This window comes from Fringilla coelebs (assembly GCF_963513975.1).
Source record: "Fringilla coelebs genome assembly, chromosome: 15".
In the NCBI taxonomy this organism is placed as follows: Eukaryota; Metazoa; Chordata; class Aves; order Passeriformes; family Fringillidae; genus Fringilla; species Fringilla coelebs.
The window spans coordinates 18,723,469-18,746,870 of NC_140041.1; the positions used below are offsets into that span (position 1 = coordinate 18,723,469).

The 23,402-nt window shown below is 57.5% G+C and overlaps 2 protein-coding genes across 6 annotated transcripts in view; both read left to right on the forward strand.

Annotated features, from left to right (window-relative positions):
- Positions 1-5,411: 5,411 nt before the first annotated feature.
- Positions 5,412-6,720, forward strand: POU4F3 (POU class 4 homeobox 3; the record flags this gene model as incomplete). Its single annotated transcript, XM_084215886.1, has 2 exons — positions 5,412-5,531; positions 5,812-6,720. The coding sequence occupies 2 exons, from the start codon at positions 5,412-5,414 to the stop codon at positions 6,670-6,672; spliced, it is 981 nt and encodes a 326-aa protein (XP_084072012.1). The 3' UTR covers positions 6,673-6,720.
- An 8,544-nt stretch (positions 6,721-15,264) lies between these two features.
- TCERG1 (transcription elongation regulator 1) overlaps positions 15,265-23,402 on the forward strand; it is a 29,271-nt gene continuing 21,133 nt past the window's right edge. For 4 of the 5 annotated variants that reach the window (XR_014616528.1, XM_084215990.1, XM_084215991.1 and 1 more), the window contains exons 1-5: positions 15,265-15,365; positions 16,132-16,357; positions 18,740-18,892; positions 19,007-19,244; positions 21,777-22,019. Coding sequence is in view for 4 of the 5 variants with exons in the window: in XM_084215990.1 (XP_084072116.1) it covers positions 15,292-15,365; positions 16,132-16,357; positions 18,740-18,892; positions 19,007-19,244; positions 21,777-22,019 (934 nt within the window). In the remaining variant the exon portion in view is untranslated. The remainder of the gene's footprint in view (positions 15,366-16,131; positions 16,358-18,739; positions 18,893-19,006; positions 19,245-21,776; positions 22,020-23,402) is intronic. The other variant, XM_084215993.1, reaches the window with a different exon arrangement.

Sequence of the window (23,402 nt, forward strand, 5' to 3'; positions counted from 1 at the left end):
CACATTTTTTTGTCAGAAACATCTCTCGGATTTGAAGTTCAAAAATACATTTTACCTGATCGAGAGACCTCAGCCCAAACAGAACCCGTGACCGGGGCTGTCAGCACTGGGTGCCTCCAGCTGGGGCAGAGGCCAGTGACCAAGGCCAGGGGGGACCCCGGCAGGAGCAGTGACCCCTGTCAGTACAGCCGGTCCCCCAGCGGTGGCCCGGTGCCAGCTGAGAGGGGCTGGGGACAAGCGCCCGCACCAGGCGCTAATGCCAAAGGCTTTGGGAGCCGGGCTCAGCCGGGGCCGGCTCGGCTCTCGCTCGGACCCCGGGGACAGCTCCGGACCCTGCCCCGGACCCCGGGGACAGCCCCGGACCCTGCCCCGGACCCTGCCCCGGACCCCGGGGACAGCCCCGGACCCTGCCCCGGACCCCGGGGACAGCCCCGGACCGCGGGAGCACCGGCATCGCCCCCAGCCCAGGGCTGTGACTGCTCTGCTGTCATTCATCTCATTTTTAGGAGCCGAATTCCTTTTGTGCCTCGTCTCTCCGAGCCTCGTGGTGTCGCGGGGCGCTGCCGGCGCAGCCTGCGCTCCGTGACGCGCGAGTTAATTATAGCCCGTCCTGCGCCGGCAACCTTAAAGCACTCCTGCCAGTGATTTATTCAAACACTGATAAATTATACATTTCTTTAGCAATTCATGTGAAAATTATTTGAAGTCAACTCAACATCACGTACCTCTCTCTGTGTGCTCTCTCGTGGTGAAGGCTCTGTCAGACGACACTTCCATCCGCTCTTCCCTTCAGCTGCTTCACGTGGCTCTGGGTTACCTGCGGGTCGCAGAGCAGCGAGGGGGCTCCTGGAACGCTCTCACTCCCCGCTCTGCTGGCGGCGCCCAGAGGGAGCTGTCTCTGACTTTAAATGGCCCGGGCTCTCCCTGGCTGCGGGAGCAGACTGCCCCTTCCCTCTGTCCTTGCTTCCCGGGACACCCCCGGCCAAGCCCGCCCGTGTCCCTGGCTGAAGGAGCAAGTGTGAGGATGCAGAGGGGCTGCTCCTGGGCAGTGCAGGGCCAGGACTGCTCGTGCTCCCACACTTGTGGCACCTTTGCTGGGCTGGGAACGAATACCCTTCACTGAGTTAGAGGGTGAGACTTTGGGGGCGGCCCAACATGCCAGCGTTGTTCTTCTGTCTCCCAGGATTGCCCTGAGAAGATACAGCTGTTTCACTTGTTGATTAGCAAAAACATTAGGAGACCTACTGTTTCAGGGCATGAATAATTAACGTTTGTTCCTCATTAACTTCTTGTGCCAGAGTCCTGTTAGATGCATTTAGATGTATTTCTAGAATTAGGAGCAAATATAACCAGATGCCTGGTAGCTGAGTGTTCTGTTCCATCCGTGGAAAGCACTGCCCCATTGCTCCCATCCTCTCTGGCAGGAAGGGGAGAGTTTGTTGTGATCAAGGCTGATGTGTCCTTTATTGCAGTTTTAATTACAGTGAATGATACATGTAAAAAATTCTATAATTCATGTACACTACAAGTGAGTAAAGGATGCCACTCCCAAGAGAGTGGCCACCTGTTTTCCTAGGATCTCAAATCAAAACCTTGCTTCCTGAAAAATTCAAAACTAAGCTGTTGAACTTTCCGCCTGCTGCTGCTGGACAAGGCTGTCTGTCCTGCCCCCATTACCCAGCACGGTAGAGCTGCGGCGCAGCTTCAGCACTTCTTGCGCTCTAATGTGGCCACAATGCTCTGCTAATGCCAAAGGCTTTGGGGTTTGCTCTGGGATTAGCACCCACAAACACCCACCCAGCCCCTGGAACCGCCTGTGCCACCCCCTGAGGCCAAGGATGTGCCCAAGGCTCGGCTTGACAAGAGCCCCCCTGCAGCCAGCAAAGCTCTGCTTGGACTTGATTATAGAAGAGGAGAGAAAGCACTTCTAACTTAATCTGAAGCAGTGCACAGGCCCCAGATGCTTCCCCTTGCCTCTCCTCAAAGGCAGTTCAGCAATTCTCCCAGACCTCAGTCCCTCTGGGCTCTCTGTGGTGGTTCCTGTGGGGTGGCCCTCACTGTGCAGACCTGCAATGCTCCCTGTCTGCAGAGGAAGCCCATCCTTGCTGTGATGCCACTGGCAGCTGTGCTCTTTGAAGCACTTTCCATCCCATCCCCACCTGCATTGGAAACTTCCCAGAGCAATGGGGTTCCTGCCCTGGTCCCTCCCTTTAACCCTCCAAACTCTGCAATACTCCCTTCAGGCCCCCATGGTTCCACCCAAGGCACAGTCCAACCTCCAGCCGCTCTCCCTAAGCCCATTCCTGCACACCTGCAGGGGAACTGGCTCCGCACAAGCAAGGGCTCTGGAGGACACCAGAGCAAGAGCTCTGGAGGACACCCTGCAGACCAGAGCATCCCCGTGCCAGGCCCTTTCCTTTGGAGGCCGACACTGCCTCAGCCACAGACAGCTCCTGTAACTTAGCAACTTTTTCTTTGCTCTGTTAAGGTGGGTTCTTCAATCTCCTTAATGAATAAGAGAATCAGGCCAGGTAATTGATGCTTGGCCATTTAGCTGATGAATAATTGACTGTCTGAGTAACCCGAGATATTTCCTCGATCAGATTGTGCAGTGGAACAACTGCATCATCTGGGGTGCAGCATGGCTCACAGCTGTGGGGTGCTGGAAACGGGCTGTGCAGGCTCAGGCTCTGGAGGAACCTCCCACAGCCAGCTCTGGTCCTCTTCCTCCACATGGACCAGCACATGAGCTCCAGCAGTGGGCCCATGGAACCTCCTGAGGTTCAGCAAAGCCTAGGGATGATCCCTTCCAACCCAAACTGTCCCCTGATTCCATGATTTTGGTAACTGCCTGCATTTTACCAACAGAAGTTATTTTATCACATAAACCTTGACTCAGGTCTGGAAGCAGGATTTCTTTTCCAGATCCACAGTGAAGACAAACACAAGAGCACTAAGTGAGACCTGGCCAGGCCTCGAGGAGAGCTGGGGAGGGGAACGAAGCCTCCAAAGCAGGAGCAGAAGGGGAGAAGGTGCTGTGTGAGAAGGCTCAGGGAGCTGTCCCTGTGTGAGCTGTATGTGCTTTAGCTGCCTCACAGGCAGACACTGCAGCAGCCTCCAGGGGAGCCAGGCATGCAGGACATCCTGTGGCTGTTCTGAACATTTAAAGATTCAAGTTCTGTCAGCTTTGTGACTGGAACACATCGTGCTGCCCCCAAACTGTGGCAGAGAGGGTACCAGAACTGTGGATTAAATAACTCATGGTTTTATTTCAAACTTCCCAGGAAACTTTCACAAACTTTCACAGGACATCACTCCTGTGTCAGCATGTACTGCATATTTTTTAAACCACATGGAGTTCATACAATGGAACATAGAGCCTATTGGCGCCACTCTGTGATGAGCTTTGAATTAAAATCTAAATAAGAACAGAATATTTTGATGTATTAGGAAAATTGATAACAATCCATGAACTGTGACAAAGGATAAAATAGCACATGCTTTTAATCTGACTTTTGCCTTCAGATTTCCAATGAGTCACCAGCAATGTTTCATCAGAGTATGGGTTTGGGTTTTTTCTTCCAGAAATGTCATTAATTATTTACCAGTAGGTGAATGATCTCTGAAATCTATTGCAGTGACACCTCTGAGTCTGCAGACAGTTTCTGATGGCAAACCATCTAGGCTCCTTTAACTTGTTATTGTTTATGCTTTGGACTCCTCTCCCCCGGCTGTAAGGTGTAACGGCAGCAGACAGGGCCAGGAGCATCAATATTTTACAGCATTAATTAAAGGGAGCTCAACAGCTGCATTGCCCAGCCCGGCTGCCTGTGGGAGGGGAGGGGAGGACCGTGCTTACGGCGGGTGGCCAGGAGAGCTGTCCCGGGACGGGCTGGGAGAGGGACCCCCCAAGCTGTGACAGCGGCCCCGAGCCCGGCGCTGGGGTCACACAGGTGATGCTCGGTGTGGCAGTGACACCGGGACCGGCAGAAGGAGTGTGAGGCGTCCCCGGCAGCTTCTCCTCACTTGGGAGAGAATGAAGCAGCAGCAGAGAGACGGAGAAAGCTGCCAGTCCTGTGCGAGCACCCTCGGAGCCGGGGCCGGGGAGTCGGGCTCTGATGAGCCGGCGCTAGTCGGGCTCTGCGTCCGCCCTTCGCACCTTCTTGTTTACCGGCGTTAACAGACAGCACTAAATAAAGGGAGGGTTAAAACCAAAACAAAACAAAGGCCTGAAATTTATCCCTCTATTAATTACTTCCAGCAAGCAGGGCCGCCTTTAAAGCGGTACCATTTCAGATAAAACTTTCATGCAGCTATTTAGGGCCTCTGAAATATAAATGATTTCCTTTAAATGTTTTATCATAAATCAGGGCAGGCAGCTTCGCCACAACGCGCCGGTTTCCCCCGGTGGGAGGGAGCTGCTAGCCCGGCCCGGCCTGGCCTGGCCCGGCCCGGCCCAGCGGCGGACCCCGGGCGGGACGGAGCGGGACGGAGCGGGACGGGAGCGGAGCGGGACGGGAGCGGAGCGGGACGGGAGCGGAGCGGGAGCGGCGCGGCCCCGCTGCCGGCGCTGTCCGCGGTGCTGCGCCCCGCGCCCCCGTCCCGCCGCCGCCGCTCCCCGCCCGGCCGGGCCGAGCCGCCGTGGGAGCCCCTTCCAACCCGAGCCGTCCTTGGTCCTGCGATCTGGGCTCGGTGCGTGTTTCCAAAGGACCCCGTTTCACCACAGCAGCACCGCTTCTTTTCTCTGCCCACGATCAGTCACTACGTTTGTCAGAAACCAGACAGCCGCTCCTGCGGCTCTTGGTCCTTATTACCGAGGCTTATAAGACTTGGAAACTTTAAATCTCGGAGTAGGTTTTATTTTTGCTTAAGAACTTCGAATTTTGCAAAATATTTGCGTCTCTGGTGCCTCAAAGTACAGTAATGTCTGAAGATGTGTGAAGATTGGAAGAGCAAAAATGAAAGGGCCGCTCGGCAGCAGAGCAATGCCAAGTTCAGAGCCGCTTTCCCGGGGCTGGGTGTGGGGACGACGACTCCTCTGCTCCAAACGTCAGCCCGCGTGTTTAGCCCACGGAGGAACGCCCGCTCCTCTCCTCTTCCCCGGGGACCTGCCGGCCCAGGGAAGAGTGGGATTCCAGCGGGAGTGGCCCGGGGGCTGCGAGTCGCTCCCGGCCCCAGAGGGGGCTGAGGGCGGCGGGCCCCGGGGCACCGGAGGGTCTCGCTGCCCGTGCCCCGCCGGTCGTGCCCGGGCGCATCACGCGTGCGCGGCCCGTGTAAGATGAGTGCGGGAGCGCGGGCGGGGCGGGCGCCGGCGGAGCTCTGCCATCGAACACCGCTCGCTCGGGCAGTGCCGAGGGCAGACACAGCCCCGCGCCCATGCCCGGGGCCTGCCGCCCGCGGGCCGCGCCGAGATGATGGCCATGGACGCCAAGCAGCCCTTCGCCGTGCCCGCCGCCCTCCAGGAGCCCAAGTTCACCAGCCTGCACGCCGGCAGCGAGGCAATGCGCAGAGTTTGCCTCCCGGCCCCGCAGGTACGTGGATGCAGTGCAATTCCCGCTCTGAGCCACATTTTCTGACAGGCACCGGGTTAATGTTTTTTTCATGCCGGCAGCACCATCGCGCGTCGCGGCTCCGCGCCCCCCCCCCACCCCGCGCCCGCCCCTGATCCGCGCGATGCGGAGCGGGGCCGCTGTCTTCCTATTAATTTTTATGACCTGAGCTCCGGGGAGGACCCGCGGTGCCGGGGCCGGTTTTTCAGGCGGAGATGACAGAATTCCCCACTGACCTCGCCATGCGTGCTCTTGCTCGCAGCTGCAGGGCAATATATTTGGGAGCTTCGATGAGAGCCTGCTGGCCCGCGCCGAGGCGCTGGCGGCCGCGGACATCGCCCCCCACGCCAAAGGCCATCACCTGCACCCTCACTTCAAGCCGGACGCCGCCTTCCACGCCATGAGCGGCGTCCCCTGCGCCGCCGCCGCCCTCCCGCACCCCGCCGCCCTCACCGCCCACCCGCACCCGCTCCCGCACCCGGCGCTGGACGGCGGCGACCTGCTGGAGCACCTCTCGCCGTCGCTGGCCGTGGCGGGGCTGGCCGAGCCCCCCGCGCTGCCCGCCCCGCTGCCGCCGCCGCCGCTGCCCGCCGCCGCTGCGGGACCCCTGCCCGTGCCCGTGGGCGCCCCGGGGGCTCCTGCGCCCGCCGCGGACCCGCGGGAGCTGGAGGCGTTCGCCGAGCGGTTCAAGCAGCGGCGGGTGCGGCTGGGGGTCACCCAGGCCGACGTGGGGGCGGCGCTGGCGGCGCTGAAGCTGCCGGGCGTGGGCTCGCTCAGCCAGAGCACGATCTGCCGCTTCGAGTCGCTGACGCTGTCGCACAACAACATGACGGCGCTGCGGCCGGTGCTCCAGGCCTGGCTGGAGGGCGCCGAGGCCGCCCGGCGCGCCCGCCCCGCCGGCCCCGACCCGCCGCCCGGCGCCGAGCGCAAGCGCCGGCGGACCTCGATCGCCGCGCCCGAGCGGCGCTCGCTGGAGGCGTATTTCGCGCTGCAGCCTCGGCCCTCGGCCGAGAAGATCGCGGCCATCGCCGAGAAGCTGGACCTCAAGAAGAACGTGGTGCGCGTCTGGTTCTGCAACCAGCGGCAGAAGCAGAAGCGCATGAAGTACTCGGCGGTGCACTGACGGCCCCGGCCCCGACCACGCCGGCGGCGCGGCCCCTAGAGCCGGGGACGGGACGGGACGGGACGGGACGGGACGAGACGGGATGGGACGGGACGGGACGGGACGGGACCGACCGCCCTGAGCGGCCCCCGGCCCGACCCGGCCCGGCCGGCCGAGCCAGCCCCGGACAGAAGCCCGGCGGGGCGCGGAGCGGGGGAGCGAAGCGGCGCGGCCGGCATTCCGCGGGTCCCCGAACTGCTTTGTCGGAGGGCGAGGCCGCCGGGGCGCGCCCCGGGCAGAGCCGCTCCCACCGCGCCCGCCGTCCCGCCCCGTCCCGCCGCGCGAGAGAGCCCCGCGCCCCGCTCGCTAATAAAGCTTTATTTTTCAACCCGCCGGGACGTGTCGTTCCTCGCCGCCCCGCGCCGCAGCGCCGACGGGAATACCCGAAATAACCGGCAAGAGCAATCGCACCCTCAATAAACGCCCCTCACCGGGGCGACGCCCCGGGACATGGGACCGGGCTTCGCCCCGCCGGGCGCCGCGCCGCCGCCGGCCCCGGGAAACGGAAACGTCCCCCCGCCAAAACCGATGCCGGGTTCGTTTCTGAATGTGTTTAGGAGGGGGAAAGGGCTTTTATTTGCTATTCCCAGAAGCACCTTAACGATTAAAGATTAATGTTCGAAGCGTGAGCCTCCTCTGGATATTCCACTTTAGCATTTCAATGAGTGACAAACATCGAACTTGAGAAGTGGGTCTCATCCTCCTCCCCCGTCAGGAAACGATCTCACGAATTCAGCTTTTCCTCGCGGGTAACTCTCTTCCTCGCACCGCGTTTTCCCAATCATCTTCAGTCATTTTTCCCCAGTCAAATGTCCTTTAACAAAAAATACCCTTATGCCATTATATCACATTTATAATAAGGGCGACGCAATATTAATTGCCTTCCGCGCTATAAAGAAGGCAACTCCGACGGCATCTTCCCCCGCAGCTGCAGGCTCCAGACCCGTGTTTTCACAGGTAAGATGTGCCTTTATCTCTTCCCTCGTTCTCGTGTGTGTCTGGGAGCTGCCCCCGCCTTGCCCCGGGCTGGGGACTGGCCCCGCGGCCGTCGGGGCGCCGGAGAAGCGGGAGCGGCCGCGCCGGGCCGGGGGTCGGCGGCGGGAGCCGGGCAGGGAGCCTTTCCTGGCACGGGAATGGAGATCCAGCCCAGATCCAGGCGGTGCCACTGCTCGGGGCACCGCAGCCTCACGCCTTTTGTGTTGCAGCAGAAATAACCGCTAGCGCCGCGCTCGGACGGGATCAGTGTCCCCCCCGGGTCGGGTTAAACCCGGCCTGAGCCTCGCCAAGCCCCGCTCCTAGCCGGCAGGCAGAACACCCTCACGGCTCACGGCCGCCACCTCTGTCCCTGCACACCTGCAGAGGGGACGTCGGACCGGGCTTGTTCCGCCTCTGCCTAGCTTTGTGCGTTCGGACGTTTCCACGTTTAGTCCCTTTTGCACAGCTCTGGAGAGCGCCTTAAAGATGGAAAACAAATCCTAAACGAACGTTCCCAAACCCGCAGCTACTGTCCCAAAAGCTGCTCCTCTGAGCTCCTCCTCACCTCCAACAGGTTCACCAGGGACACCTTAAGCCCCTTGACCTTTTAGCTCACCCTCCCTCCCGACTCTTTTTCTCCCGGCAGTGCTCTGGACGGGGGGGGGGCTCTGCCCAGATTTCACGCACAGGACCTGATCCCTTCATTTGAGATTTACTTTGGAGGTCAGGTACGTCCCGGTTGGTCATCACTGGTGCCTTAGTCTGTCCCTGGGTTTGGCTCCCGAAGCACTGGTGCTCTGGGGTAAACCCACTGTGATACAGGAAGCTCATCTAATCTTCCTGGAGCTGGGGATGAACTTCTCTCAGCCTCGGCGGAAGAGTTCGGATCCGGTATTTAATGCTGAAGAGGCACAAAGAAGCTGCCCACGTTTTCCCTCAGGATAACGAGCAGTGCCCTGGAGCCGGCAAGCATCGCCAGCCGGCGATGGGAGACAGGAAGGAGCCAGTGCTCGGAATTCCGGGTTTGTGAGAAGCTGCCACCACATCACAGCCCCCCACTCCCTGCTGCCCCGTCTCTCTCTCCAGGTGCCTGGAGATCACAATTTTCTTGGGGCTGGGGCTCCTTGTCCTGGGCAGTAGGTCTGTGGGACCCACCCGGGACACTTCAAAACACACCCCATGCACAAACCCATCTCCCACAGGTGAAATGAAAAATGCCGGTGAAATCTGCTGAGAAAGGGAATTCCCTGTCAGTGACAGCCCAGATAAAGGGGAAAGGGAAACCTGCTAAAATAGGAAATACCCAGTACACGTGTGAGAGACTCAGCAGGCAAACTCCCTGTCTATGGTTTCTAAACCACTGACAATTGATCTATTATTTTTTCCCCATTCCATGCTTGTTCCTTAATATCCTGCTCTCTGTCTCCCGAGTCCTGTGCACAGGAGATGAAAGCACAGAAAACCAAACAAGCCATTGGCGCTGCTCACTCAATTGATTTTTACACAAAATTTGCCTTCATGCACAAAGGATGGAAAAATGATCCCATTAATAATGAATAACAAAAACAAATGCAGGGAGGAAATCAATAGCAGCACATCTGATAATATGAGGGGGCCGGAGGGAACTCCTAGATGTACAAAAGCATGTGTGAGGAGGAGGGGGGAGAGAGGAGAGAGGGCTCAGGGGCTTGGAGGGCTCGGGAGCAAGGCAGCAGGTGCTGTGATGCAGGTGGGAATAGCAGATGGCTGGCAGGAGTGTGTGTGTGTGTGTGTGTGTGTGTGTGTGTGCGCTCATGCCTGTGCATGCGTGTCAGTGGGTGTGTGTGTGTGTGCACATGCCTGTGCATGCGTGTCAGTGTGTGTGCATGTCCCCATCAGCCACCAATGTCCTGTGGGAGCAGCAGGACCTGCTGAGGGTCCTGGCCTGGTGTAGAGTCAAGGCCATGCTCATGATGGTCCAAGAAGCAGCCACTGGCAAGGAGAGCTGGAGCTGGAGCTGCAGCCATGCTGCTGTCCCAGAGAAAACCGGTTTTCAGCTGCAAAATTCCAAACTTCCAGTCCCCTTTTCCTTCACACGTTCTGTCCTCGGTGTTTCCCTTCTCCTGAGTTTTCAAGGACCTTTGTCCTCCCAAGGAGACACATTAAGTTTGAGATGAAAAATGTTCCTTAGGACAGTGGTTTCTGCTGCTGCCCAGGCTTTACTCTGGGCCCTGGGCTGGGAGCTGTGGTCCCCATGGTCTGCAGCTGGGAGAGCTGGGGGTCTGGGATGAGAGAGCAGCAGGGTGCTGGGGCCAGAGCACCAGGACCAGTCCCTGGCACTGCCTGCCCCTGGCAGTGCTGCCCGAGCCCAGTGTGGGTCATTGTTTGTAAGTGTTGGAGGAGGGAGATCTCTGTCCATTTACTCTGGACGGCTGGAGGGGAACCAAGGCGCCACCTTCCATCAGAGCTCAGCGTTCCGAGCTCAGTGAGGGAAGTGAATAACTCAGTCCCTGCTTAGAGTGGAGAGGTTTTTGGTTTCAGTGGAATCATCTTGGTGCAGTTCCCATATCCTTGTGCTTGGAGTGGATGCTCCTGCCAGGCAGGCGAGCTGCTTTGGGGTCAGCCCAGGCGAAAGCCACTGGAGGAGCGGCGCGGTGGCGCATGCAGCTCTGTCCCCTGCCAGCGGGGCATGTGTGCCAGTCATGTAGGATTAGTGGCTCCATGCTGCAGTCAGGTTGGATGCCACGTGCAGGCACGTTAACATGGAAAACACATTAGCCCCCGCCGAGGAAACCTGAGCAAATTGGCCATGAGATGAGGCATCCTGGGATTTCACACCGATGCCATTCCTGAGACGGGACAGCAGAGCTGAGGCCTGAGGAGCGAGTTGGCTCCAGTTCACCGCAGTCCCAGGCAGCCAAAGGAGCGCCGGGTCGGAGCGGCCCCCTGGAACGGCACAGAGCCGTCACCTGCCGCAGCGCCAGGGCCCCCGAGCCGCTGAGAGCCTCCCGGGCTGCCGCGGGAACGGGAGCGAGAGCGCGTCTGCCCTGAACCTCATGAAATATTAACCCCGAGCCGGAGTGCGCCTGGTGTCTCGGGAAAGGAGGCGCGTTCGCAGCTCTCCGAGGATGATGTCCTTCCCCTGCAGCGCTGTCAAGCGCGGCCAGCACAATACCCGCCTGTCCCGTGGGGAGGGGACACGGAGCCCCGGCTGTCCCCTCAGCCCACCCTGCGCCGCTCCCTGCTCTGGGCAACGCCTCTCCGGGGAGCCCGGCCAGCCCCGTCCGGCCCGGGGGAGCCCGGCCAGCCCCGTCCGGACCGGGGGAGCCCGGCCAGCCCCGTCCGGACCGGGGGAGCTCAGAGCTCCGGGGGACGGAACTCCGGCAGCGCGGAGGAGCAGCCCGCGGCAGCACGGGCTGGAGGAGCGCGCTCGGGTGGACCAGAACTCGTGGTCAAGAGCCGGAGAAGAGCCTGGCATGAGAAGGGGGGCGAGCACGGCATCTCTAAGCTCGTGGGAAGCCCCCGCCTGCTCCGGCCAGGAGCCCTAGCCTGCGCCCCAGCCGCGGGACCCAGCGGCTCGGCTCAGCCGAGGGACTCGGCTCTCAGCCCGTCCCGTGTCCCGTGTCCCGTCCCGTGTCCCATTCCGTAGCCCGTCCCCGGGCCGGCGTGGGGCCGGCGCGGCCGCAGCAGCGGCGCGGAGAGCACGGGAGAGCGGCAGCACCCAGGCACATCAATATTTCATAAAATGCCAGCAGCAACAGAGGGAGAGAGGGACCGGGAGCAGAGCAGAATATCACACAGCTTTTTAGTGGTCTTTTTCTATTAGTGTCATCTCTGCGGCTGGTTTCAGGCAGGACAACTTTCCCCGGATGTCCCCAGAATTTCGGGGTGTGGCCCAGCGCCCTCCTGTCCAGGCTCTGCTCCCAGCTCTGCCGTGGCTGATGCAGTCACAGGACTCCGATGCTTTCAGAAGACTCGCAGGGCCAGTGGCACTGTCCCCACTGGCCAAGGAGCTGCAAGAGGTGATGTGCTTCCGTCAGCCGGGCTGCGCTCTACTCTGCAGGGCTCTTTGCAGCCATCACCTCCAACGAGCTCATTTGGGCTAACCCCTGCTCTGGCTAACTCGGGACACCTCCCAGACCTCCTGCTCTTACCACGGCTGAGCCTGCACCCCCTTTCCCCGTGTAGGAGGGAACCTGTAGGCTCCAAATGTAGAGAAAAATGGGATGTTTTGATGTAAAACCAGGGAAAGCCTGGGACCAAACTGGGGTGCTCCGTGCCCAGAGCCTGGGTGCAGCACACCAAGCCGTGCTGTGCCGTGCCCACAGACAGGGGGGTGCCTGTTAAGTTTCAGTAATGCCCAGACCCACTTGCTCCCCACTTGCTCCTCACGTGGCCTCGGAACGGGCCAGCCCAGCTCCAAGGGGCTGCCCAAGCAGGGGCACAGCAGCCGTGGCCCCCAAGGTCCCCGTGGCTGGAGGGGATGCAGGGACCCCCAATGGCTTCAGCCCCAGCCCCAGCAGTGAACCGTGAGGCCAGGGGGGCTGGGAAAGCGGGGGCACCTCGGTGCCAGCAGGAGCCTCCCCCTGCTGCTGCCCCCAGCACGGGGGGATCTGGGGCTCTCCCCGGCAGATGCTGGCACTGCAGCAGCCCACAGGCCCTGCAGACAGCCCAGGGCAAAATTTTTAATTTGTCATCACACTTCAACCTGAAATCTGAAAAAATTAAAAAAGAATGGCAGGATGTTGGCGCCTCAGAGATGACACAACCCCACGGCTGCTGCAGCTCCACGGCAGGGGCCAGTGCCAGCAGTGGGAGCCCACAGCAGCTCGGGGCTGCCACAGTGAGCCAGAGGGAACCTTGGTGCAGAAATCAACCCGTGGCACAGAGCTGCAATGAGGATGAAGAAGGCCACTCACCTTGGACCAAGAAAGCACAAGAACATGGGCAGGTTTGAGAGGGAACATCCACCCTGGACTCCTTTCCATATGCCTGGCAGAGAAGTCAGACCGTGTCACAAAGAGCCTTTTAAAAACTACAGAGATCCAAATACTTGAGAAGGTTCCTGGTTTAAAACCTCCCTGGGAACAATTTCTGGGGCAGCAGCAGCAGCAGCAGTGGCAGCAACACAGCAGCTCTGTGCTGGCATCTCGTGCAGCACAGCCAGCAGCTTTCCAGCCAGGGGACAACGGCTCTGGGGAGCACTGGCAGCACAGACAGCGGGGTCCCAGCTGCAGACTTCTCTGGAAAACCTGGATACCCAGTGAACCCTCAGCCACTCCATTTGCAGAATTCCATCGGCAGAGCCACTGGCTCTGCAGTGGGTGTGGGTTTGGGATTCCCCCGGAGAGATTTCCCCTGGCTCCAGTGCTTCCCACAGCCCCGTTCCCCAAGGAGCATGGCCAGCAATACCCTCCCAGCTCCGGGAGCAGTGCCACGGCTTCCTGAGGGGATGAACAGAACCTCTGGTCAGTCCCCTGGCACCTGCGCTCCAGAGTCAGGGGAGTCAGGGAGGGTGTCCAGGCAAACAGCAACTTGAGCCACTGGAATTCCTGGTTTCAATGAAATCCAGGAAAGGGCGTATCAATCACAGTATATTGTTCTGCTGCCAAGAGCCGCGTCCTGCAGCACAGGGAGCTGCCAGCAGATTCGTCAAAGCGTTTCCTGCTTTGCAGCTCACCGTTAACTAACTGCTCCTGAAGGAGCTGCAGTCCGACAGTTCCTGACTGGAATGTTTGGAGAACACAAAGGTGAGGGGGCTGGCATACAGCAGCAATTCCAGCCCCCCCGAACCTGGGAGAGGGCCCTGCAGCTGCTCCTGCTAGCTTGACATCAATAAAACATGGAGACAACAGGGGAACGGGGAGATAAAAGAGGATGAAAGACGCGTGGAAGACAGGCAGCCCCACTGTGTGAGGGGGATTTGAGCACTCGTGAGCAAAACCGGTTTTAAAGTCTGCCATCAGAAAGTGCCGGTGAGGGGGATGCGGTTTGGACGGGGCGGGAGGGACACCCGACTGCATCCCCTGCCCCGGCAGAGCGAGCAGGCACCGTGCCCTGCATGCCCCGAGCACCGAGCCCCCGGCCTGTGCCACCCCGGACACCGAGCAGGCTCCCGGGGAGCCCCAGCACCCCCTGACCTGCCCCAAATCCTCAACGGGGCAGCAGCCGCCAGCAAAATACATGAATAAAGACCCTGCAGCGAACTCAGAGCGTGCAGAAGTCTCTGTGGCTCCGCACCGCCAAAAGGCCCCCCAGCAATTCCTTATTGTCGTGATCTAAGAAAAAAATAGATCTTTTTATTGAGAGCAGGAGAGGAATGGGAAATGTGGGATCACAGAACCAGCTGGGGGCGGAAAGACCAGACGGACGGTCACCACCGGACTGTGTCCCGGGAACGCGTCCCTGCCCTCGACCGTTCGGGGGCTCCTTCGCACCGCAGCTGCCGGCGGCGCCTGGTGTCCCCTCGGTGCCGCTCGCTCCCGGGGCTGGCAGTGCGGGGTGTCCCCTCGGTGCCGCTCGCTCCCGCGGCTGGCAGTGCGGGGTGTCCCCTCGGTGCCGCTCGCTCCCGCGGCTGGCAGTGCGGGGTGTCCCCTCGGTGCCGCTCGCTCCCGGGGCTGGCAGTGCGGGGTGTCCCCTCGGTGCCGCTCGCTCCCGGGGCTGGCAGTGCGGGGTGTCCCCTCGGTGCCGCTCGCTCCCGGGGCTGGCAGCGCTCCCCGCACGGCTCACCCGTAACCCCGGGCTATCCCGGGGCTGCCCAGCGTCCCCAGGAGGATCCCTCTGCTCTGCTCTCCCGTGCGCAGGGTGAGGGTCGCGGGCACCCGGGACAGGGCGGGTGCAGGGTTAGTGCCTCCCCCGTCGCCCCCTTCTTCGTCCAGGTCCCGCGTGCCGGGCTCCCCGGGCGGACCCGTCGGGGTTGGGGGCTGCGGACCCTGGCCCACCGCGGCCTGGGGGTCCTGCCCCGCCACAGCGGGACCCCACACGGGGCCCAGCCCCCCGCGTCCCTCGGAGCCCCCCGCATCGCCCGGACTCCCGACACCCGCGGACCCCCCCATCCCCTCGGACCCCCCGCATCCCCCGGACCCCTCGGACACCCCGCATCCCCCGGACCCCTCGGACACCCCGCATCCCCCGGACACCCCGATCCCCCGGACCCCTCGGACCCCCCGCATCCCCCGGACACCCCGATCCCCTCGGAGCCCCCGTGCGCACAGCGCCCCCTAGCGGCCACCGGGCTCCTCCTCCGGGAGCGTTCATTGGCTCCGTGCCGCCGTGACGTCACGGGCTGGGACACTCCCTATTTGGTTGCAGGGGGCGCGGACCGCCGGCTGCGGGCGGTGATTGGCGCACGTGGTTCCGACCGCTGATTGGATGCTTCTCCTCCCCTTCCCTCTGCGGCGTGAGTCACTTCCGGTTCCCTCCGCGGGTCGCGCCTCACGTGACCCCAGGCGCGAGCGGCGCGGGCCAATCGCGGCGCGCCCGGCTCCCCCCATTCAAAGCCGGCGGGCGCGGCGGCCAATGGCGGGGCGGGCTCTGCCCCGCGCGCGCTGATGGGCGGGCGGGGCGGCCAATGGGACGCGGCGGGGCCCGCGCGGGGCGGGGCGGGTGCGCGCGACGGTGGCGGCCATGGCGGAGCGGGGCGGCGGCGGCGACGGGGAGGCGGCGGCAGCGGCGGGCGAGCGCTTCGGCACCGACCTTCGGTACGGCGGGCCGGGCCGGGCCGGGGCTGGTCTGCCGCGCGGGGCTGGGTGCGGCGGGGCGGGCCGGCGGGAGCTCTCCCGCCTCCATTCCCGGCCCCGCGTGCGGCGGGACGGGCCCTGTTCCCGCTCGCCGGGCCGGGCCGGGGCCGCTCTCGGGCGGGGACCGGCGGGGCCCGCGGAGCGCGGACAGACTGTGTCTGGCGTGGCCCACCGTCTGATAACCTTGGGTTTTTTCGGGTCTGTTCCTCATGCGTCCGTGGTACCGCAGTGCCCCCGGGGGCGGGTGAAGCTGTCCCCGCGCCCCGGCGGAGCCGCTCCGAAGCCGTTCTGCCCGCTCCTGAAGGCCGACGCTCTCCGAGAGAGCGGCTCAGCGCGGGCACAGCCGTGCTCGGGCCAGGCCCCGCCTGCAGGGACACCGAGCCCCCGGCAGCCCCTGGCCGAGCCGGCCCCGCCGGCGCGGCGGCTCGGGACGCACCGGCAGCAGGAGCCGGAGCACCGGCCGTGCTCGGGGAGCTCCGGCAGGTCAGGAAGGATGCGCTTCCCAGTGGCTGCGTTCTCCATCCCAGCTCTGGGTATCCATCAACACGAGGGGAGATTCACAGTGAGGACTGATAACTCTGAATTGTGTAGCAGAAGAACATCCTGAGATAGTCGCACAGTTGGCTTTACCCGCTCGAACGTGGCGTGCTGTGCTCTGCTGTTGGTGCCGCCCGGGTTTCCTCCCCGGCAGTGCAGTGACCCGTGTTCCCTGTGCCTCTCTCCCCAGGATGGCTCAGCAGCAGGCGCTGCGGTTCCGCGGCCCCGCGCCGCCCCCCAGCGCGGTTCTGCGGGGCCCGCCGCCCCTCCTGCGGCCGCCCCCGCCCTTCGGGATGATGCGGGGCCCTCCTCCGCCGCCCCGGCCCCCCTTCGGCCGGCCCCCCTTCGACCCCAGCATGCCCCCGATGCCGCCGCCGGGGGGGATCCCCCCGCCCATGGGGCCTCCACACCTACAGGTAAGGAATTCTCCTGGGTTGGTTAAGTGGGATTTAGGGATTTTTCATTTGTTTTCACACGTGGAAGTGTCCAGCTCTGGGCCCCTCAGTTTCAGGAAGCACATGGAGGTCTGGAGCAGAGAAGGGCAGTAAAGCTGGTTGGAGAGTCTAGAGCACAAGTCTGATGAGAGCAGCAGAGGGGTCTAGGGGGGCACAGCCTGGACAAAAGGAGGCTCAGGGTGATGCTAGAGTTCCCATCCCTGGAGGTGTCCAGGGAACAATGGGACGTGGCACTCAGTGCTCTAGGCTCGGTGACAAGGTGTGGGGATTGGGCACAGGTTGCACTCGATGGGCTGGGAGCTCTTTTCCAATGTAATTGATTCTGTGATTGTGTGGAAATAGTATGAGAAGGGACATGAAATGGGTGAAGGAAGCAGAAAGGCAAGATGAGAACACAGGGCTCAGGTGTGGTGTTATACATCACCGCATACCTGTGGTGTGCAAATACAGCTTCTGCTCGGCCCCTCTGCTGCTAAACTGATGGATGGTTTAAGGTCTTGTGTCTGATTTTCTGAGGCCTGAACAGTTTGCAAGGGACAGCACCTTTGTGAATGAGAAATGGATTGTTTTAATTGCCTTGTGCTGTTATTTAATTGCTTTGTGGGGGTGCCTTCCCATTAGGGCAGTGTGAGTGCTGTGTGGGCCATGGGCAGGCTGAGGAGCTGAATGGCACCACGTGCCATTATGCATTAGATCCACTATTTTAATTGCAGTTTGGAGAACCAAGCAGAGCTGCTTTGGATCCCAGGCCTGGCTGTGGGTGTCTCCTGTGTTTGATTTCCACCCAGGGTGTACTGCTGCTCCCAGCTGTCACGCAGGCTGTGGGCTCTGCAGCTCCTCAGCAGTGCCAGCCGTGGCTGGGAGTGTGAGCTGGGCTGGCACTGAGCTCTGCTCCATGCCCAGGGCTGGGCTGCGCTCCCTGCCCTGTGCCCAGCCAGATGGGATGGTCAAGGGCCTGTGGTCACAATGGGGGGAGCTGTGCTCAGGGTGTGCTGGGACCCTGGCTGCACACCTGGCACTGAATGCCCGTGTGGTTTCACTCCTGGACTGGGAAAGGGAGCTGTAGCAGGTGGAAGGTGGGCTTCTTATCACTGGATTCTTCATACAGGTTGTAAGAGCAAGAAATAGGAAGCTCATGGTGAAGCAGGTGCAAGAGCTGTTGGGGAAGAACAAAAGAGAAAATGCAGGCTGCAGTTGAGTTCAGGGCTTTTTTTGTGTAGAATGCCATCCATGCACTCTTGGCTTCCTTTTCCAGCAGTATTTAATGCAAATAATTGTTACTAGTTTGGTATGTGGATTTAAAGAGCGGTTCAAAATACCACTCTTAGGGCAGAAAGTTGGATCTTGGGGCAGCTCCCAACAGAAGCCAAGGACGTGGCAGCACTGGCAGCTGCCAGGGGTACAGCTGCAGTTGTGGGTACAGGGACACAGCTCAGGGCCCTGTGTGCAGCTTGTCACCAAGCTACCCCCTCCCTGTGGCACGGAGAGCCCTGGGTGTCCCAGCACCAGGGCTCGGGGTGACGCGCAGAGCTCGAGTGATGGGGACAATTAGAGCAGCTGTAGGTGTTTGCAGAGTCAGCTAAAAACTCAGTGAGATCTGTCATCTGTTTTTACAGGGAAGTGTTCACTGTACTTGTTGCATATAGGGAATTTCAAACAGTCGAAGTAAATAAGTAAAAAAAGAACTGAATGTGCTTTGAATTACAAACAGGTGTTCAGGCTTTCAGGTAACTGTGTGCAAGACAGGTCAGGATTTCTTATCATGCACTAATGAACATGTAATTTCATCATATTTTTGTTTTAATTGGTACTAGCTAGAATTTTAGTTAGTGTGAAATTTAGTTGTAATGGATTTTTATAAAGCCCTCTGCTCAGCTGTACTGACAAACTGGATGCTTACTTGTAATTTAGTTTTTTTTGACATATCTTTCCTGGGAGAGTCGTTGGGTTTCTGGGGTATTTGGTTCACAGATGGCGATGTCTGAGCAGCAGCTATTTGGGAACAGTTCTTCCATTCTTTCTCTTGCTTCCATTGAAATATTTTCTCCTTTTCAGGAGAGGACTTTTGGACTTTGACCACATTTCTGTTCGTTCCACCTTTTTTAGGTGCCTGGATGTTTGTATCTCAGAAGTGATGGCTTCAGCTGTTCTGCCATGGGTGGGGGGGTTGGCAGGAAGCACATTCCCTGAGCTGGGAGCCCTGGATTCTTAGAGAAGTTTCCAAGGTTGGCACAGCCATCTTTACTGTTGGTGTAGTGTCTGTTGGTTCTCTAAGAAAGGAAAACTGCTTGATACTACATTGTTGTTATCATTATCATCATTATTGTTATTATATGCCTTTAGAGACCACCATTTATGCCTCCTCCCATGGGTAGCATGCCACCACCTCCTGGTATGATGTTCCCTCCAGGAATGCCGCCGGTCTCTGCGCCGGGAACACCAGCAATGCCCCCAGCTGAGGAGATCTGGGTAGAGAACAAAACTCCAGACGGGAAGGTGAGATGGGTGCCGTGGGTGCTGTGCTGTGAGCCCTGGGCACTCTGCGGGGGTTGGGGTGCCCTGGGGCACTGTCCTGCCGTGAGCTGTGGGTGACAGGGCCGCTCTCCCCAGGTCTATTTCTACAACGCACGCACGCGCGAGTCGGCGTGGAGCAAGCCGGACGGGGTCAAGGTCATCCAGCAGTCAGAGCTGACACCCATGCTGGCGGCCCAGGCCCAGGCCGTGGGGGCCTCCACCCCCACCACCAGCAGCCCTGCATCTGCAGCATCTCCATCCACCTCCTCCAGCACGCAGTCCTCCACCACCTCCACCACCACCACGGCAACCTCAGTGTCCCAGACCAACTCCAGTGAGTACCTGGGGGTGTCTTGGCCTCACGGTGGTGGGAGCTGGTGGTGGTGTGGCTGCATGGGGAATTGCTGCAGCAAAACATGGGTATTCAGGACAAAGTTGTTTCAGCATGGAGTGTGAATTTAAAGTGTACAGTGTTTAGTCCAGAAGAACCTTGCATGCAAACTTTTTTCTCCCCAGTCTCAAAGAATTCTTCAGGTCTTTGTATATTTTTCTTCTGCTGTTATCAGATCATCTCAGAGCTGTTACACATCTGTTTCCTTTTGACTATAGATAGAGCTAAATTGTTTTTAAAAGTGTTTCACAAGAAATGTTGATCTGAGGTAGGAGTTTAGTTGTAGCAATTTCCTCGTTTTCTTCATGGCATCTGTTTCTGTAGGTTGGCTCTCAGAGCTGCTGCTCTGTGAGCACTGGTTGCTTACAGAATAGAGTTTCTTTGTTGTATTGCTTTTATTAGCATTACTCCTCTGCCTAAGCCTTCTCAGTTCCTATTTTCTAGAGTTCCACAAAGAGGAAAAAGAAAGTCCTTGGAGCCATTTTTGTTCATTTGTGACTTTTGAATTATAGTCTAGAGATAACTGCTGCTTCCATGGACTGAGCCTTTGCTTGTAGGGGTTTTCCAAGTAAGGAAAGGGGACTGAATTGATGCAGCATGCACATAAATGCATGGCTGTGCACACACCAGTGGGGTTTGCACTGCCCTTTGGCACGTGTGTGCTGCCCAGGTGCCTCAGTGCATGTGGGTAGAGGTGTGTGTTAAGTACTGTGGGTCTGTTTGCTGTGAGTGTGTCAGCAGCAAACAGTGAGCAAGGTCAGTCCCTGTGCCCAGAGCCAGGTGTGCGGGGCAAGGAGCAGCTCAGAGAGTGTCCTGTCTTGCATGCAGGGCTACAGACAGACAGGGCTGGTGCTGAGCAGGAGTCTGGCATTGGGACATTGGGCATTGTAGCTGCCCTGGCTCAGTGGTGTGCGCTGAGCCAGGCCAGAGGGTGTGCAGGAGGTGAACTGTTCTAGTCCTGCTGTGGGGTAGAGTTGCATTCTCTGGAATTTCTGGGAAAAGGAATCTTTTTCCTGTAACAGGTGAGACAAGTCAACTGAACTCACCATTTAACCCAAACTTCAGAATCTGTGTGTAAAAGGGAGTCAAGTTTAGGTACCCCTTCAATTCTGCTTTCATTAAGGCTGGAGGGAGGACATGTCACTAGAGCAGCAGAGGACTTGTATTGGTGTTAATTTGCTGTGTTGAACTATGGTCTGCTCTGATTGCTGTGCTGAGTAACAAGTCAGGTGGGACGTCAGTGTCAGCTCCTGACCCAGTGGCAGGCTGGGGAGAGCTAGTCATGCTTTGGGAGCAGCACTTTATGCACCTTCTCTGAAGTTGAATTTCCTAATGTTGAATGCTGACAATCTGTTCTACTTCTACCTGTTCTATCTGCTAAACTTTGTCTTTGCTTTCAAGAACTGTTACTGTTGGTGTCTGTGCCTAGGTGATGAAATTTTATAATTTAAAATAATTTTATAACTCTTAGACTTGGCCTGTTAAAAAAAAAAAATCCTGGGACTTCTGGCTGAGCTTCATTCTTGCCTTGTACTGATTTGACCTAGGTCTTACAAATCACATACTGACTGTCTGCTCTGTTTCCCTAAATGTTAGGCACTGCTAAGAGCTTTCACCCTTTCTGAAACGCTTATCAAAAGATCAGAAATCTTTATTTAAATATGCTAATACTGGTATGTTGTTTGGAATGTTTCTGATAGTAATAGAAAATGCACGGTGTGCCCATTGGAATATGGCCGTAAATTGGTGTGGTTTCTTTATTTTTTTTCTTTTTCCTTTCACGTCTGCACCAAATCTTACAGAGTGAATTTACAAGTTTAACCAACTTGTCTCAAATTCCTGTTGGCCTGTGCTGTGAGACTGTTTGCTCCCAATTAAAACAATTTGAAATTGAAACTAGTCATGCTGCAAGGATTATAGAACTGAATGCCAGTTGTGTGCTTTCCTGCTGGGAGGCACTGAAGATTAAGAAAGTTCTTGCAGCTCCTGAAGAAAAGTATTTTCCTTTTCCTTGCTTATTTACACATTTTTATTGATATTTTCCTGCTCTGGGGGCACAGCCCAGCTTAGTTTAAGGTAGACTGCTGTCATGCACGTGCTGCTGCTGTTAAAAGCAGAACCTGTGTTCATGTAACACAAGGACAGCCTGTTGCCATTGGAAACTTGCTGTAATGTTCTGTTTCTGTGAACAGAATAAAACCTCATTTCAGCCTGTGTTTGTCCTTTAATACAGCCCTGCTTCTGCTGTAGAGACATGTTACGTGTAAAGAATGGGACAAATTGAAATTGGAAATTGACTTTCTTTGTGAATATTTAATGTTCCAGAGAAGGCAAAGTATTTTTTGTCCAGGAGTGTCTTCTTGCTGGTTATATCTGAGCATACCTGCTATGTACCGGGAAACAGAGCGCCAGTATGTTTGCAGCAATATATTGCAGTGTCTAAGATACAAGGTGTTCTTTGTGTTTTTTTATCAGCACCTACCACACAAGACCAGACCCCGAGTTCGGGTGTTTCAGTTGCCACACCATCAGTCAGTGTTTCAACCTCTGCTCCTTCTGCTACACCTGTGCAGACTGTACCCCAGCCAGTCCCACAGACATTGCCTCCTGCAGTTCCTCATGCAGTACCTCAACCAACTGCAGCAATTCCTGCTTTTCCACCAGTAATGGTACCTCCATTTCGTGTCCCCCTTCCTGGCATGCCTATTCCACTTCCAGGTAAATTGGCAAACTGTAATTGTCTTGTCTGCTACATGTCCATGTTGTCAGTTGTTTGCACTCATGTGTCCACTGTGTACAGAACTTGCCTGGATCCTCTCCTCAGAGTATCTCTGAAAGAATTCAGGGTTAGCAGACAGACTTTTTAATTAACAAAGAACATATATTTTTGAGCACTATATTTTACTAATTGCAATATTGCTTTAATTTTTTTCTACTTACTTTATTTAGACCTGAAGTCTTTTGCATAAATATTCACTAGGACATGGATGAGCAGGAAGAATTACCATGGAAATCATGACCCCAGTGATATCAGATGTTCCCAGTTCACTTAGGCTGCAGCCATTGGGTAGGATGCTGAGTGTTGAGGTGTGACCTGAGGACCATAATGAGGCATTTAGGGTGCCAGCATGTTGTTACTCACAGGCTTACATATTAAATATATTATATTATATTTATATATTAAAGAACATAGAGAAGGAATCTTAGATGGCAGCACGCTTCTTCTGGATATATCACGGTTTCTTCAATTTTTATGAAATATTTTAAAACCTAAGGAAGGAAATTTAGGCTGGCAAAATGTTGGAGTGCCTGTAGTTGTTGCAGAGGCCTCCCAGGAGATTACTAATGACACTTAGCAAGTACCACGTTTCATTTGCATGGATGCTGTTGAGTTCCTGTTCTGATACAAAACTGATGTGTTTCAGTGCACAGTGGCACTAAGCATACACCAGGATCTGATGATTTTGTGTTGCAGAGGGAGGTAGGAGACTGCAGTTATATTTCATCCAACTTAGTTTCAGATTTAAAAAGACAGAAGAACCAGAAGATGCTCAGAAGATCTCTGAGCAGCATCTACATGTTTCTGACTCTCTACAAGCTGAGTGAGGTGACTTTGCTGCTGTCCTCCTAATGCAGCCACCCAGTGGATGTGGAGGGAGGCCTTCACCTCCCCACTGAATTGCGTGGATGAAAAGTAACCCTTCAGAGCCCTCCTTTGATGAGAGAAAAAAGCCTGAAAGTTAAAGTGCTGACTAGAAGAGAGCACCAGCTCTTAGCTGCCTCTGCTTTTAGAATAGTTTTCTAAAATAACTGGGCAAAGCTACTTTAATCTTTATTGGCCTGAAAAGGAAATTGCAGTGTAGTGCTCTTGGGTTTAAACCAGGAAACAAATACTATTCTGAATATAATGTTTGAAGATGAACAACAAATGAATAAAGGGTAGGAAAAAGCAGTCTGTTTATTGATGAGGTTTGCAGGAATAATAAAAACCCTAAAGATGATCAGCTGAGTGCTCTCAACTGCCATTTCTAACCTTGCCAGCAAGGCACCAGCATGGAATAAAGGGCCCTTACACACTGTGAGGGATATGATCCACACAAG